At 40.8% G+C, this 18,158-nt stretch overlaps 1 protein-coding gene across 5 annotated transcripts in view; it reads left to right on the forward strand.

Annotated features, from left to right (window-relative positions):
* zcchc14 (zinc finger, CCHC domain containing 14) overlaps nucleotides 1-18,158 on the forward strand; it is a 64,228-nt gene that overhangs the window by 17,189 nt on the left and 28,881 nt on the right. For all 5 annotated transcript variants that reach the window (XM_039807970.1, XM_039807974.1, XM_039807972.1 and 2 more), the window contains 4 exons: nucleotides 6,910-7,114; nucleotides 13,739-13,809; nucleotides 13,960-14,031; nucleotides 17,931-17,998. In XM_039807970.1, the coding sequence (XP_039663904.1) occupies nucleotides 6,910-7,114; nucleotides 13,739-13,809; nucleotides 13,960-14,031; nucleotides 17,931-17,998 (416 nt within the window). The remainder of the gene's footprint in view (nucleotides 1-6,909; nucleotides 7,115-13,738; nucleotides 13,810-13,959; nucleotides 14,032-17,930; nucleotides 17,999-18,158) is intronic.

Genomic DNA, 18,158 nt, shown 5'->3' on the forward strand with positions numbered 1-18,158 from the left:
GCCTGGATGTGTTGTAATAAAAGGTGGAGATCTTAGAGGGAGGGAGAGATGGGGTTTTCCAAATGATGCAGGGAACTGAGTGGCTCATTAACCCTCTGTAACATCTGTGATCATATTGCAGAGAGCTGATTAGGGATTATTAAGACACGAATCAGGACTCAGAGAAATGTGGAAGAGAAACTGATATTCTATCAATGGGAGTGAGGTTAAGAGATATGGAAAAGAAAGAAGCATAATGTTGGGTATTTAGTTCCTCTCTTTCACACAGACGTAGACCCACAGTACACACAGAAGCATGCAGCCACACTGTTTAAACATGTGTGAGCAGTGAAGGGAAAGTACCCAGCTCAGAGAGGAGCGTTTGTATTTAGTGTTTTGTTGCCCTTGGCTCTTGCTTAGTGCAGGTCAGCACATTTCTCTATGCTGAAATCAACCCTCTGTGGTGTGTGTGTGTGTGTGTGCGCGTGTGTCTGTGAGCGAGTGCATGTGTGTGTGTCTCCAGTGAATCCCCAGGAAGTTATAAATGCTCTCTCTCTCTCTCTCTCTCTCTCTCTCTCTCTCTCTCTGTGGCTCTCTTTCCTTCCCTCAGTGCTCTGAAGGGTTTGACAGGGTTTCATTGTAAGCCAGAGCAGTCGCTTACATGATCTACAGTAGAGCAGCTTTTAGCCATGCCTACTGTCACCTACTGTTGATATATATGTGACACAATAGCTTTCACTCAAGGCTGTAACACTGTGTATCTCTACTGTAGCAGGGTTTATATTGGCCAAAATGGAGAAAGGCAACAATGTCCATAACTTATATACTAATAGTAAGGCTCCTTAAAGCTGCTCTAATCAATATTAACAACGGATTGAATGATTTTTTATAATGCCTAAGGGGTTTTTCGTAGTGACGGACCAAACAGAAATCTTTCTCTGCAGTTCCTGTCTGCTCTGCAGAGCATTTTAGCATCTTTATTGTTTTGGTTTTATGTCCCGCTTTACTTTACTTTTCTCCTCAGCGTTATTTGCAGATGCAGCTGTAGTGGAAGTTTCCTTTGCAGCAGGGGGGGAAATTTCAGAGTTTGGTAAATTGAAACAAATAAGACAGACTGAGACTAAAACCAAGTTGGGTTTTTGTATTTTATTTAAAAAGATATATTTGCAAATATAGGAGCAACATGATTTCACAAAAGGCCGCAGCCCAGTGTGGAGTCAGTTTCTCAAATGAGTGAACAGAACACCAGGCTTTTATGCATCTTCAGAGTGACAGCACACACGCACTTAGATTATTATGACGCTACAATTTTTACATGCAATCTGATACACATGAAGACAATCAGAGAAATACAAGAGACATCTGGGAGCCATTTCGCCTCCTCCTCCCGGTACGACTTTCACCCCCCAGTTACATCTTAACTGGCATGGGAAAACTAGAGCGTTTTAGGGCGACCTTGTAGCCCCTATCTGTTCAGACAAACCGTGCTCACATTATGTTCCAGACTGGACGTCTCACAAAGTTAGAATCAAAATCTGCATGTGGGAATGAGAAACTCTTTCAGCATTTGTGAGAGAATTAAAGTAGAAATAAAACATAAAAATATCAGGAATTATGCTTAAATGTAATTTTTGCCATTACACAGCCGACAGCTTTTGTTGAAGTGAAAAAAAGCTTCCATAATCCACTGTGCTCCACCTGGCCAGCTCCAAATGGCACACAGACAAACTTTGCTGGTATACAAAGTATTTAGCACAGATATTTGAGTCCTGGACTTTTTCGGGTGTACACGGTTAATGTACGGTACAAATTAATTCTAATGTTTCTGTGTCAAGCCCTGAGGAGGAGCACTGGGCTTTGAAACCAATTTGACAAAGTGGCCTAACCGTGGAATTACAACTTCGGGGTCCGTCAAGTGATGCCATGTGGCCCAAAAATACTTTTTCACATAGACTTGCATGGCGGAAGAGACGTCTGTAAATCAGTGGATACATTTTTTTGGAGCATCACAACCCCCGTGAAATCATTATTTGATCTATTGGTACAGTAACATTTGGAAAGTCTAGAAGAGAGCCCCACGATTCAATTATTTAATCCCTATGCAAGTAACCATAGGTCTAAACCTGAAGTTTGCCGGTTTCTAGTGTGCCTGCTATATGTGTTCCCTAGTGCTGAAGATCCAGGCAAATTTATGCGCAGCAGTTGAACTTCTCGCGCCACTGAGCAACTTTCAAAGGAACGAACGGGGCCCTGCCTCCAACACTGTATCCAGTTCTCTTTATGCATCCATTACATTTCATTTACCTGACGCCTTTAAGTGACTTTCAATGTGCATTCAACCATGAAGGTACAAACTCGGAACAGCAAGAATCACATAAAAGAAGTGCATTACATTCAAGTAAGCCAAACTACAAAGTGCCACATGTACTGTAAGTGCAACATATAAGTGCAATTATCTTATAACCATTATCTTCTTAGTCAAGGTGCAGTCGGAAGAGTGTTTTTTGTTTGTTAAGTAAAAGTAGCAATACCAGAATGTCGATTAAAAGTCCTGCCTGTGAGATTTTGCTTTGAAAGTAAAACCTGTTTTATTATTATTATTATTATTATTATTAATGATGCATTAAAGCAAGACTCATCTTAAAACCACTATGTGCACTGAATTGAGTAAGGGTGCATTTTGTTTTATTGCTTCTGAATTGTACATTTTATTTGTAAGATAAAACGTGTTATTTCTTCTTCTAAAAGGGACTTATTTTTTCTTTAACATCTAAGCAGTATAACATCTAAACAGCTATGTTATAGCTTGTGATGGAGCAGCTTTTTTAACTACTCTATGTACTATTAGCTATTAGTTTATTGCATAGTGTTTTATAAGCTCATATGTTTTGTATGCAAGGGTTAGTAATCTACAAAGCAATACAGCTGTAAGCTAAATGTAGTAGAATAAGTATAAGTAAGTATAGTTGAGTAAATGTAACACAATACATAAATAAAAGCCCAAGTACCTCAAAATTGTATTTAAGTGCATTTGAGTAAATGTACTTAGTTACTTTCCGTCACTGCGCATAAGACAGACCAGCCACTGCAGTCTGTTCTTCCTCCAGGATTTGAAGTCACCTTGAATGAGTTTATTTTAACACGAAGCAGCTGGATGCCGAGTCACTCCAGAGGAAAAAGAGCTGAATTAGATTTTCTCCAGCAGGATCTCGCAACAGTGCAGCGGTACAGTATAAACAACACATACAGTACATCGGCCACATCTGTTGGGCCTGTACAAACCTGCATAATCACCCTATCCTATGAGTGCTTTATATATCTATAAAAGCAGTGCCAGTGTCAGAATTGACAGCAGAGTGAAGCTGACTTTTGTAGGAGAGGGAGGAGGAGTTGCTGTGTTTTATAGTTTTAAGTTGGTTTTTTTTATTGCACACATGCTGTCCACTTATCTTGCACTTTTCTTGATTTCATTCCCACACCACTGTTTTTCTGCTTCTTCCTTGTAATCCTTCCCACAGATTCATGTTGCTCTTGTGAGTGTTTTTACTTCATGTACATGCAGTATGACAGAGTCAGACTCTCCTTCCCCTCTCTAACAGTCAGCAGACAGAGCAGAGAGTTGGCAGGTTGGGCGAGGAACATGCGGATGTGGCAGTAGCACACTTAATTGTTTTCAGATCCATCGGCCCATGCTGTGCGTGTGTGTATGTATGATTGCAGGCAAAAGCACATGTTGGGTTTTCCCCATGTATCGTGAAAGATTGGAATCGGGACAAAAGCATATTGTCCCATCCCTATTAATTAGCTACTTATCCATGATAATCTGTAAACTTACATTATCTTTTAGTCATAACTTGCTAACACATAGTTGGCATCTCGCACACTTATGACTCTTTTTATTTTTCATGAATCAGCATTTTGAGGGGGTTTCCTGTTGAACTGTATGACAAGTATTAACCTTTTATTTAAATTTGTTTAGATACAAGCATACTGCATCTAAGAACAGGATGTTTTAAACATTGTAATGTATTCCAATAAGTAGAGTAACTTAAAATGATTACTGGGACTGGGCCATTCAGCCTGTGTTCCATACATTATACGGAGCACACTACTGTCCACTACATTGTAAGATACAGTAAATGTCTAATTAGGCCTTGATCCTTTTTTACCTTTCATAAAATCCCATTTAAATTATGAATTTAAGAGATACTATATGTTGCTCACATAAGTCCAGTTTCTTTGAATTTCCTGTTTTGTTTGCATCTAATAGATAATCTGCAATTAAACATATAAACAGTGCATTATCATGACAAATTGTTCATAGTATTAGCTTTGAGTTGGAGTAATATTCTTGTGGGTTCTTGGGATTCACAAACTGTTGTTTGTCTGACAGTTTGTGGCACAGGATTGCAATGTTAAAGATCCAATGTGTAGGAATTTCTCCCATTTAGCGTTGAGATCATATATCGCCACCAACTCTCTCGTGTCACGCAGTTCAAAGTACGTATTACAGCTACGGTAGCCTTCACGCGTCAAAAAGCCGGTCTCTTGCTCTTTTCAATATGAAAATTTGGATTTTGAATCCATGTTTCCTTCTTCCTATGCTTCAAACTTGCCCGGGGCCGGGAAGCTATGATACCCATTAGCAGCACCTGTGAGTTTATCATGTGACAGCGAAGCGAGAGGCGGAGCACAATATCCTGTATGTCCCTTACCGGCTAATGTATTTCAAGATGGCGCATGAATACGGAGCGTCTACCCCAGTTCATGCAAACAGTTCATGGCCCAAACTAGAGCCAGACCGATATATCGGCGGGCTGATATTATCAGCTGATATTAGGCATTTTCCAAACTATTTAACCATTTATAATGGCCGATAAATGAATATTTAAAAAATGGACGAAACCCCCTTCAACCATGTTATGACTGTTGGCGTTGCATAGTTTGTCCACCAGAGGGCGCTCTACAGCGTCCCTGTTGGCAACTCTTAGATTTTTTTTTTTTATTGTTTTTGTTCAAAGGACTTTAAGTTTCATATCTTAAGTTTGTATTTTTATACATTTTATTTATCAGAACTTTTAATATATGTTGATATTAAAAAAGTTCCTCTGTTCTGTTATGACAATAAAACCAGCAAGTTTATTTTTAAACTGCATTATCATATTATTTTAGTGAGGACTCATAAATAACTTTTTTTATTTTTTTTAATAAACCTGTTTCAGGAAAATCCTGCATCTGTTGCATTTATTGGCGTAGAGGAGCCTCATTGTTAACTTTTTTTAATTATAATTCTCTGTAGGTTTAAATTGCTCAATTTGAATTTGAGAGAGGTTTATACAAATCTAGCCTGTTTTCCTCCTAAAGTGTTATAGATCAATGAATCTCAATAGATCATTTTAAAGGTTTGAACCCCCCCCCATCGTAGTTTGACAAATGTGGCCCCCAAACACAATCTTGCATAGGACCAAAGCTAGAAACAGCCCTGAAACAGACACATAGCAACATTAAAATTCATTTGGAGCCGTGTTAACATCCATCTAATAAATGTAAGTCCACTATTCACTCTAGCTCTGTATTTAATCTCTACCAATTCCTAAGGGAAATATCTGGTTCTTCAGCTGCTAAATGCTGCACTATGGGGGTGGCAGTAGCTCAGTCCGTCGGGACTTGGGTTGGGAACTGGAGGGTCGCTGGTTCAAGTCCCATTACGGACCAAGTACAGAGTGTGGATTGGTAGCTGGAGAGATGCTAGTTCACCTCCTGGGCACTGTCAGGTGCTCTTGAGCAAGGCACCGTACCCCCCCAACCGCTCAGGGCGCTAGTCCAGCACTGGCAGCCCACTCCCCTCTGACATCTCTCCATTTGTGCATGCATAGGTCCTGAGCATGTCTGTCAGGCCAGTGTATAGTGATTTCTAACAAACAGAGTGTAAATTGTAATTTCCCCACTGGGGATCATTAAATTATTATTATCATCAGCTAGTTGCTATTGGTGTCTGCAGAGTTGGGTGATAATTCTCTGTGGGTTTGCCACTATGCGCGACCCCCTTCCCATTATGCATAACCATTCACTTTGTTGTTAATATAAAAAATATTGATTAGAACAGGTTTAAAAAGCCTTATTAATAAATGCCTTGAAAGAAAAATCCATCCTTATACAGACACACTTAACATTGTTGCCTGTCTCCATTTTGTTGTTCGTCCAACAGTAAAGGGATGACAATTCTTTCTCCCTACAACTGCTCCTCGAGGGCGTTGGTATAAATAAGAATGCCCTCTCAGTTGACAAGCCTGGTTAAATATTGGTTTACTTGCGCTGCCAGATCTTTCTCCTCACTTTGTCTTAGCACTGTGCCAGCCCTGGAAAGAGTGTTGCTTAGTGTGTGAGTTTGTTCAAGCAATGACAGCACAGCTTCAGCTTTGCATATATATAGATGGTTGTAGAATGTTGCCATGTGTGTGTTTTTGTGCCAATGTGGGACTGTGAGGGCAACTTGTTGACAGAAGGGGGAAACTGTGTGGGTTTCCATCTGGTTACATTGTAGAGAAAGCAGAATTCACTATTATGCTTTACTGCACTTGACAATGCGAGACTATCGCGATATCAACTGGCGCAATAAACACATCGTGAAAGGCTGTGACATATCGCAAAAGATCAGTAGAACGCTGCACTTTAAAATGCAACTGTCATTCTTTTGTAGTGGTGCCTTTTTATATTCAATTCAATGTTCAATTTGATTAATAAAATAATGTTGGAAAGGATTTCCTTTTATTTGTTTCAAATTCAACAAGCAATTTGTTGTATTTTAACAGAACACTGAAAGCATGTGCACTCATATGGTGCAGCCCTAGTATCTAGTTATCCCTGACCCCTGAGCTCTGTGGTTTTAACCTCTCTTTTACTGGATGATCTCTCACCCCTGCACTCCAGAGCCGGACCAAAGAGGCCGGAGCAGGCTCAGGGTTCACCATGGGACGACGAGACCAAGCTGTCAGCCAGGCGCTTCCCCCTCCTCAGCCGGACCTCCCTCCTCCTCCCCCTCCCACCCCTCCACCACCGCCACCTCCTCTACCTGCTGGACAGGGTCAGGACGCAGCAGAACCGACCAATAACCACCAGGGGAAAGCAGGAAAAGGTGAAGCAGCCATTACAGAAGCTGTTGTTTTTATATTCCTGTTACATTTGTAAATGGTAGTGTCACTCCCAGAAGAACACTTGATGATGATCCTGTGCTATTTACAGTAAATATGGGCCTCTGTGATGGAAATATTCTCTACTTTGCTGTTGTATTCTGTTACTTTCTACTTTTCTTCATTTCACTGCAGGGGCGTAGCACAAAATTCTGGGCCCCGTAGAAAGGCATTCTCTATCAGCCCCTTCCTGCATCCACAGCTATTCATTCTAGCATCTTTTTGTGCCCTCCTCAGTCCCATTTCCACCCCCAGTCCGACACCCCTGTCTCATTGTCTCTCTGTTTAACTTACTTCTACTCCCAGTTAAGCCCAGTTGAACAAGATGTGGCATGCTGGCACATCTGCACTCTACAATTAAGCTTAAAGAATGCTGCCCTAAGGCTAAGGGTGTGTGTGTGTGTGTGTGTGTGTGTGTGTGTGTGTGTGTGTGTGTGTGTGTGTGTGTGTGTGTGTGTGTGTGTGTGTGTGTGTGTGTGTGTGTGTGTGTGTGTGTGTGTGTGTGTTCAGATTCAGGTTCAGGTTCAGGGTGATGCATCAGTTCAATCATCAACAAGTATTTTTGCATTCTACAGAACATTCCCACATGAAATACAATTAATTAAACATACATTTTTCCATTTGTTATTATATTATTTTAATCAAATATTGAGCAGAGAAGTTTGAGGTTCTTAGAGCTAACATGTTATCAAACAGTTAACATATGTGTATATCCAGCAGACATGGAATAACATTAGCAGTCATTTGGAGTTGTGTTTCTGTCCAATGTGACAAATGTAAGTCTGAATTTCACTCTCCTTTTCTGCTCTCCACCAACTCCTTAGAGAAATGGATCTTTAGCTGCTAAATGCAAGTCTGTAGCTTGTAGTTGGTTTATCACTAAATGTAGCCTCCTGTTGCTCCTGGAAACAAGGTTGAATCAATTTAAGTGGGGTTATGGTTTAATAAATGTGCTGTAAAATCAAAACAACGACCTAAAAGAGGCAGAGTTGGGTGATAATTCTCTGTGGGTTCATAACTTTGAGCGAAGCATATTACACACTGATTGACTGTCAATATAAAGATATTAATCAGTGGAAAACAGTTGTATCTTAGTCATAATTATCTAGTGTCTTTTTTGCAATTTTGCGAAGCAAATGTATTACGTTATAGACCCAATCACAATGTTTGTTTACAATAACTTCCGGGTAGAGAACCTGTACAAACGGGGACGAGGAACAATTGGATATACTCTCATCTCATTCATCTAAAATGCATGTTTGATATCAACACTTTCCCTAACATTAGGTTGGAGAGCTAATTTACCTGTTGGGCCACAGACTAGAGAAAATTACACCACCCTAACTAGCAGTCAGTCCGACCGGTGGTGAGATGTTTCTGTTCATAACGCTAGATTGAGAAACATTAAACTGTTGGAAACGTTAAAGTTAAAGCTGAAAATAACAACAGAAATAAACAAGTTTGCCAATTTCACATATCTCGGCAATTCAAATCAACTGTCAGTCTACCCGGAAGTGACTATTGTTGAGTAAAATTGGCCTTAAATAGGACCAAAAACATCTTCACATTCTATAGCTGTTACACAGCAGACATTTTGGGCTTGCCGTAGCAGGAAAAGCACAGGTAGAATTGATAACATGAAAACTGACTGCATTCCATTTAGGTGAGCTAGTTCCAGGGTCCCGACATTGTGCATGCTGGCTTACTGGGACACTTGATGGAACTGTCTGCCCTGAAAAGGGTCTGTAAGAAATTGACAAAGTTGTGAATTGTCTCACACTAAAAGTGGCAACAAAACTACCGCGACAATGAGGGACATTTCTCTAATCAGGCAAAGTGAAAATACCTTTTGTGGGTGTAGCACAGGATTTTGCTCTTTGAAAATTAACAGTGCAAAAAAAGTCAAAATCTTATCTTCGCATTTACTAAACACACATTATGACAGCAGTGTCTTGTTCTACATTCTAAGTCACACTCACACTGAATTATTGGTTTATAAGACATTTAAACACCTTTGTAATCAATCACTCGGTGGCCAGCTGTTGTCTCAGGGAGTATAGTATGTGGTTTTAGGTTTTAGGGTGAAGCTCTTCAGGCCAGTCTGTTATTGTCTTGGCCCCCTGCCTCTGTTTGTAACACAATACTTAACTATTTCACTACCTCATGGTCACACAACATAGCTGTCACCAGCATAAATCAGATACACACACACACATACACAGTTGTATCCACCATGCACAAACACATGCATAGAAGCGTACATACTCACAGGCACACAATAACGTTTATATGGCATGTCATACCGTTTTCCCTGTGTGTTACAGTTTTTGCTACGTCAGGCCAGGAAGAATGAGCCACACCTCATGTGTTGGTTTTACGATCTGGTTTTCTGGCGCACACACATTTAAACTGTAGTTGTAAAGTAATAAAGACACAGTGATATTTATCAATATACAGTATTATCTATTTAGAACATAATTCCTTTGATCACGCCATTCACACACAATCCTGGACTTCATAAAGTGTGTGTGTGTGTGTGTGAGCCTAGATTAGTGTAAATGGCAGGCGGCATTTAGAGCCTTCCACAGCTGCTGCCCAACAGGCACACAGCGAGGTGGTGACTGATGTGCGTGGTGTGTGTGTGTGTGTGTGTGTGTGTGTGCGTGCGCGTGTGTGCGTGCGTGCGTGGTGAGAGTGACTCCTTTCTCTTTCCTACTTTATCCCCCTCTTTATTTGTCTCCTCCTTCACTCATGTCTTTCCCTCCCCTGCTGCTTGTCCCTGCACACCTCTGCCTCCTTTGGCTTCAGATAGAGTTTTGGAGTCTAATATGTCTAAATCTATACCTGGAGGTCTTCTGCACACACACACCCATCTATTCAGCGTTCCCACCATTTCAACTCATGTGGAGCAGCCCTAACCTGCCTCTGCACCAGGGGCATGCGTCCAGACACAGAAGTAAACATATGCGCAAATAATCCAAGACGTGTGCACACATGTAGTCTTAACTCGTGTGTGACGGATTTGCATTCATATATGCTGGGCAATATATCAATATTATATCGACATCGATATATGGGGCTAGATATCGTCTTACATTTTGGATATCGTAATATCGTGATATGACACACGTGTTGTCTTTTCCTGGTTTTAAAGGCTGCATTACAGTGAAGTGATGTAATTTTCTGGACTTACCGGACTTACTTACTGTTTTATAATTTGCCATGGTATCCACATTATTGGTGATTATTTATCAAAACTCTCATTGTGTAAATATTTGTGAAAGCACCAATATCGCCACAATATCGACGCCGATGTATATGGTCAAAATATTCGTGATTTTTGATTTTTCAGATGCAGTGTCTGTATCTGCAGTGTCCTCTGCCCCTATTTTCTCTTTTCTTCTTATTTCTGTGGGTGCTGGACATTTATGAGCTTCAGCAAAGAGCCTTGCAAATAATATCCATCAAATAATATACTGAAGATGAAGTTTGCTGACTTGCTGTTGAGTAAGTAACTGCAAAAATGGGGCTCTCTTCCACTTACATTACAAAAAGACACATTGTGACAACTGTGAGGAGTGAGCTAGCTAATGACATTTAGACTTATATCAAAAGGTCTGGTGAAGAGGTTGCTTTCCATAGTGCAGGATGCATTATGTAATGATATCACTGTTTGTCATTTGAGAGCTCTTTGACTTCATCAGCAACTGTCTTGCTATACCAGCTACCCACCCATTGCACTACATGCATTTTAACTGCTCAAAAAATAGAGGACACTATCTTTGAGCAGTTAAAATGCATTTAGTTGGGGAAGAAGAGTTGTTTTGCAACATAATACAGGAATGACATCACAGTACCTGGAGAAGCAACCAACATGGAATTATTGTGGCTGGTCAGCAATCTTATCCAACCAACCTTATGAACACACTGTATACACTACAGTCATTTCGTGCTATGGGGCTAAAACTTGAGTGCATCAACAGTGCAGTTGACTGGCCAGTTCACATCACCGTCAGTCAGTGGTGGAAGAAGTATTCAGATCCTTTACTTAAGTAAAAGTACTGATACCAGAGGCGATTTCTTTAAGACTGCAAGGGAAGCTCGGCTTCCCCTAAAATGTCAAAAAAATTAATGGTCAAATATGTACTGATGTGTTAACATTTTATTGACTAAAAATGTATTAGAACACGTTCATAACAAAGACGAGTTTGTTCACAATCAGCTACATATAGTAGGTCTGACATCGTCCATGGACTTCAATGGGGCTGCTTTGAACAGTTTTTTTCACTGCTTCGAAACTGGACGATCATTGGATAAATGCTGTGATTATGTCCCGTCCACGGACGCTCAGCGTCTCTGGGGGTGAATGGAGGAGTGGGCTGGCCTGGACTCCGGGCTTCAGCGTGATGATTGGAGGGTCTGTTGAAAGACTGCATCTTCCTTTTGATTGACCGCGATTTTGTACTATAAAAAGTCACCGAAGCTATTCGAGCTCAGTCCCATCGCGGATTTTGCAAGTGTGGTCGAAAGACAACCTATTTCTTGGTATTTGCTTGGCGAAATTGCTAGCCAATTGCTTATTTACCTGTAATTAACGGAAGAAAGACATTTAGTTGCCCTGCAGTTTCTACTAGCGTAATGGCTGCTGACATCAACAGAAGCTTTTCCAAAACTTAGGAGAATTCACGCTAGTTCTGTTTTGCCCTTAGAGTTCACTCTGCCATTTACTGGTCAATGTCGCCGCCTAGTGGCAAGGAGTGCAAATTACTTTTACACCACTAGAGACTTTCTTTCTTGGCTGTAACTTCATACAATACAAGCATCTTAAGTTAAGATGCTTATTTTTGTAACATGGGAAAGCTGTGTAATTACTTGGTGTTCCTGAAAGACATGGAGTTGGGACAGTGCAATTCCTCAGCTTTACAAACTGTTTTCATTAGTGGCAACAATTGTAGCTACATCTGCAGGTGTAGAAAGGAGCTTCTCCTGTTTAAAGTGGCTCAAGTCCTATACCTGTAACACAATGGGCCAAGGCCGTTTAAGCAGCCTAGCTCTGCTGGCCATTGAGAGGACACTGGTCAAGTCACTAGTATTAGATGTCTAGTTGGTACAACAAGGTCACACAGAGCATTTTCTTAAAAAGGAACGTAGACCAGAATTTACGTATAAATAATTCAATTCAATTCAATTTTATTTATAGTATCAAATCATAACAAGAGTTATCTCAGGACACTTTACAGATAGAGTAGGTCTAGACCACACTCTATAATTTACAAAAACCCAACAATTTCAGTAATTGAAATAAATTGAAAATTTTTATGATGTAGGCCGAAAATGAGCTTCCCCTCTTTGAAAGACCAGCAGCCGCCACTGACTGATACCACACTGTAAAAATACTCTGTTACAAGTTAAAATCCTGCATTGGAAATGTTACTTAAGGAAAAGTATCATCAGGAAATTGTACTTTAAGTATAAAAAGTAAATGTACTCAAATCAGAAAAACTTTCACATTTTAGAAACCAGAAACTATCCAAACAGTTCTGTCAATCAACTAAGTGTTTAATCGGTTAATCATTTCAGCTGTACTCTACTTGTAGGCCGTTATATTGTTGGGTAGTTTAATTTCTAATAAAATATAATATTTTATAAACTACATGTGTTTTGTGTGCAAAAATCTTAATTTGTAAAGTAACTAGTAACTAAAGCTGTCAGATGAATGTAGTGGAGTAAAAAGTACAATATTTCTCTCTGAAATGTAGTGAAGTAGAAGTAGAAAGTGGCATGAAAAGAAAAGACTCATGTAAAGTACAAGTACCTCAAATTTGTACAAAGTACAGTACTTGAGTAAATGTACTGTACTTAGTTACATTCCACCACTGCAGTCAGTGCAGTTACACCTGATGACATGATTAAACTACTTCACTTGTAACTTACTAGTTTTGTCCTCACATAAGTTTTAATTCCTCCTGGCTATTTCAACTTTAAATGAATAATGTGTTTAAGCAGGAGTGTCAAACTCAACTTCACCAAGGGCCACACTGGAAAATGAGATTCGCATTAAGGGCCAGACATGTTTGACATGCTTTTATTCAACCGAAAAAGTCAAATACCTTTAACTGTATTATTCGTGTCTTATGTAGCTTTCTCCCTTACAGTTTGGTTGACATAAAGCCTTAAAAACAAAAAACAAAAAAGTTCCTTAGCCATCATAGTGTTTAGCAAATCAAGCAAAACAATGATTACATTTTTTACAACAACCTGTTTCACAGCCTGAATATGTAAACTCTCTGGTTCTGTGGGAATGTCTGAGTGTCAAAGTCGGCAAATCTGCCAAATTCTGTGTTGCATAACTACAGTCTGAAAAACACTTTCCTGTCTTTTTGGTTTGGCTCACATCTAGGCGGCCCAAAATCTATTGTCAACCTAAATTGATATGCGGGCAGGATCAAAATTTGCAAGGGGGCTGGATTTGGCCCTTGTGCCTTGAGTTTGACACGTGTGTTAAAGCAACTGTCTTAAACATGCGAAGTGTGGCCAATCATGTGTGAACCAATCTGTGCTTCTTTCAGTGGTGATTGAGAAGGTGGTGCTGAGAGGAGTGACACACACGTCTGAAGACACTAGTGAATATGTGTTCGAGGTGGGTCCAGTCTACACACAGACGCCTGCTCACTTTTCCAAATGCTCTTTGTTCATCTCTTCATGTGTTCACCCTTTCCTTTCACTTGGTTTTCTACTTCCTCTACTCCATCACCTCCACCTTCCCTTCCCCTCATCCTCCCTCCTCCAGGCCAGCTGGTCAGATGGGTTTGTGTCATCCGTTGTCAGAACTCGGCAGGAGGTGACAGAGCTGCTGAGCCAGGTCAGGACCATCACGGTAACACACAATCCCTAGTCTGGCTTTGCCAGGCCTTCCTCCACAGCGCTGCGGAGGAGGGTCTGGCGAGTCCACACAGCATTCCAGGATGGGAGAAAAACGTGCTCTGTTGTTTATTGGCATTTCTTTAAAGGGGTGATAGAATGCAAAACCAATTTTACCTTGTCATAGTTGAAAAACGACAGTTTGGAGGGTACATAGGACATACATAGAACCTCAAAATCCCATTGACACCTTTCACAATTTGAAACTGCCCTCTGAAAACAGGCAAATCTCAATGAACCACCAAGTTGACATCAACTGGGTGGCTCCTCCTTATTTGGCTCTAGTCTCTACCTTTATCACGCCACAACATTTACATAGGCTACACTACTGACCTGAGGCCAGCTTAGTCTTCTGAATCTAGGTCACGCAGATCTCAGAAATGTTATACATTGTTCGTCCGCTATTTAATTACTAAATTCCCTTCTGAGACTTTTTTATGTGAGAAAAAAACTATGTAGAGGTCAAATACGGGCCGTTTTACAAAAATTGATGGCTAATTGCAAATTTTGTCCGACTGTGTGTCGCAGTTCAGCAGGAGCTCAGCAGGCTAACGTGACAGCGGCCGGTGCTGCCTCGCGCCCAGCGTGTCCTCCTTCACAGACCCCAGCTCGCTGTGAGCTAGATGGATCTCCATCACGATCGGAAGCCCGCGGCGCTCCATACCCACGCAAAGTCACCATTTCTGGGTTACTGGACTACCGGAGCTCCAGGGCCTGCAGCTAGCCGCGATTGAAGGGACACTAGCAGCTAACGAAACCCTTCACATTCACAAAATGCATTAAATTGAAATCGGACACAAGCGTTAGCTTTATAAGACCTTAGTGTAGCTGTAATAAGTGACGTGACGAAATTCAAACTGTACATATATATTAGTTATGCCGAAAGTGTAGCTAGCTAGCTAGCCGCGATCTTTAGCTAACCATAGGATTGAATGGACACTAGCAGCTAACGAAACTCCTCACATTCACAAAAATGCATTAAATTGAAATCGGACACAAGCGTTAGCTTTGTAAGACCTTAGTGTAGCTGTAATAAGTGGCGTGACGAAATTCAAACTGTAAATATATTATAGTTATGCTGAAAGTGTAGCTAGCTAGCTAGCCGCGATCTTTAGCTACCCATAGGATTGAATGGACACTAGCAGCTAACGAAACCCCTCACATTCACAAAAATGCATTAAATTGAAATCGGACACAAGCGTTAGCTTTGTAAGACCTTAGTGTAGCTGTAATAAGTGGTCTTACCAAATTTGCAATTAGCCATCAATTTTCATAAAACGGTCCATATTTGAGCTTTATATAGTTGATTTCTTGCATAAAAAAGTCTCAGAAGTGAATTTAGTAACGAAACATTGCAGTGTCTGAAATATGAGACCTGCTGTCTCGTCTCCAATGTATGCGTATGTGGTTCCTCAACCAATCAGAGTGCAGCTCATCTAAATATTAATGAGCATACCATATTTGGAAGAAAAGCTCTCGTTCCAAATAGGGCCAAAACACAGGGATGAATAAGGGCCCATAAAATAGCAACCGAGCAGTTTTCAGTCCAGTCAATGTTACATACCCTATTAGGAGACCTTAAGGAACAGTGTGAAATACCCTATATAATCATTCTATCAACCCTTTAAACCAATCACAATCGTCATGGGCTGCGCTAAGCGCTAGGGGTGTTGACTGAATCATTGCATCAATACGTCGCGATGCAGACATGGACGATTCTGCATCGATGCAGTGACAGACCATAATCGATTATAGCCTATTGATGTTTTTTGTTGATTTTCCGGTGGCTGCTTTTTTTTGTTTTTGCCATTTGTCTGCTGTGTTCAGACTGCACTACATTCAGGAAGTGTCTTTTTTAAGAGCCGATACAATAAAAAGGGGAGTAAATATATATCCGACTGCTTGAATTTGTCGATGAAAACCACGTGTAGTAATATATAATGAAAAGCATCGTGATATCGATTTGAATCATTGGCAGGATAATACATACAGTTTGCCGCCGCAAAATAGCTTCGGTGAGGAACTTATTTTGGTGGAACAGGTGTACATGTGTATGTCAAAAGTTGTTTTAGTCGTGCAACAGAAAACTCAGATTGGACATATAGTCTAGCTAGCTGTCTAGATTTACCCTGCAGAGATCTGAGGAGCAGTTAACCATAGTCCACCGGAGTTTAAAATTACAACACAGAGAAAGTGTAGGAAAAGAAACGGACATCCGGCCGAAAAGAAGGACATCCAGTGGGATTGCGGAGGCTCCGGAACAATCTTGGAAGTGAAACGTTGTGGATATAGACTACACATTCCCTAACTGATAATAATAATCTCAGGTTGAGAGAATAGTCAAATGTCTTCAGTACTGTTTATTCTACAGATTGACCTTTTACAAGTATAAAGGGCCTATACAATTCTAAATGAATGAATGAATCACTTCCCCCTAGGGCTGGGGAATATATGGATATTATATCTATCCATATATGAGGCTGGATATTGTCTGAAATTGTGGATATCGTAATATGTCATAATTGTTGTCTTTTCCTGGTTAGGCTACATTACAGTAAAGTCACGTAATTCTTTACTTGTTGTTTGATGTTTATTTCTTACCAGACTGTTCTAGCTGTTTTATTATTTGCCTTTACCCACTTAGTCATTGTCACTGATGATTATTTATAAAAAATCTCATTGCGTAAATGTTTTTTGAAAGCACTAATAGACAACACTACAACATCGTCGCAATATCAACATCGAGATATTTGGTCAAAAATATCATGACATTTAATTTTCTCCGTATCGCCCAGCTCTACTTCCCCCTCTGTTTCTGATTTAATTATTGTAAACAGACATTTGGGGCCCTATTTTAACGATCTGAAACGCAAGTATCAAACGTGAAACGCAAGTAGCTTTGTGGGTGGATCTCGGGCGCTGTTGCTATAATACCGGCGGGATAAATGAGTCTTGCGCCCAACGCAAATCTAAAATGGGTTGGTCTGAAGTAGCTAGGTGTGGTTATCTCACATTCCCTTTAAGAGCAGGCGCGCTTGTTCCATGGCGGATTGCTATTATATGCCTGGCGTGGCAATGTTGCTGCGGCCTCTTGGGCGTATCTCCACAGTCTGGAGAGGATTGCTGCAGCCATGGAGTGTGGGCCTCCAAACGCACCACTTGCTCCTGTTGTGCCCCTTCCTCCTCCCCCAACTCCATCTCCGTCCACCCGCTCCACCAGGAGCGCATTGCGCATTGCCACTCCAGGACCAGATCCCGCCGGAGTGTCCAATTTCACCGTAGTTCAACATCACGTCTCCTTAAGTCCTCTAATATTTCCTCATTTATGTCATCAACACATCCATCATTCATGGAAACGCAAGCCACAAAGAATGCTGCGACTTTTTGAGGACTGTACTGTAAAGTGCCTCCTGACCGATCCAAACACCTGAAGCGCATTTTCAGTAATATTTTTCCTTTTAATTATGTATGGTTTGCAAAAATGGGAATTGCTGCGTCCGTGTGGATAAGGGAAGCAAGGTGTATGCACGTTGTGCACACGCTACATTATGGCCTCTGCATCTGAATAACGCGCCACTGACTTTAAACCAGGTTTTTTCTGGTCTGTGGCGGAATTGTTTTCTGAAACTGCAAAATAGCACCAGGTAATGTTTGTGCCTGAACACGCCTCCGCTTTTCGCTGAACCCCCGGGAGCGCAAATACATTCCCTAATTTACCGACGTGCGTCTGTGGAGGGAAAAGTCCGCTGTGCGTCTGGTGCAAAATAGGAATGATACATGCGTCGGTGTACAAAGGCAATTGTACTTAGTTTAGTATGTGTTTTTTTCTTCTTCTCTAAGCTGTCACAAGCATTTCCTGATGACGGAGTGGAGAAATTCCTCCCGCAGTCCATAGAGCTGGACGCCAGGTGAGTTCCATAACACACTTGCTCTTGAAAAGTGTTGTTTCTGTCTCATCCAGCTGGGGAAAGCAAGGGAATTTGATTGAACTCTTCCAGAAAGAGTTAACAGTACGGCTGTGCAATTAATAAAATTTTAATTGTGATTAAGATTTTGGCTCCTGACGAT

This window comes from Perca fluviatilis, chromosome 8 (assembly GCF_010015445.1).
Source record: "Perca fluviatilis chromosome 8, GENO_Pfluv_1.0, whole genome shotgun sequence".
NCBI lineage: Eukaryota > Metazoa > Chordata > Actinopteri > Perciformes > Percidae > Perca > Perca fluviatilis.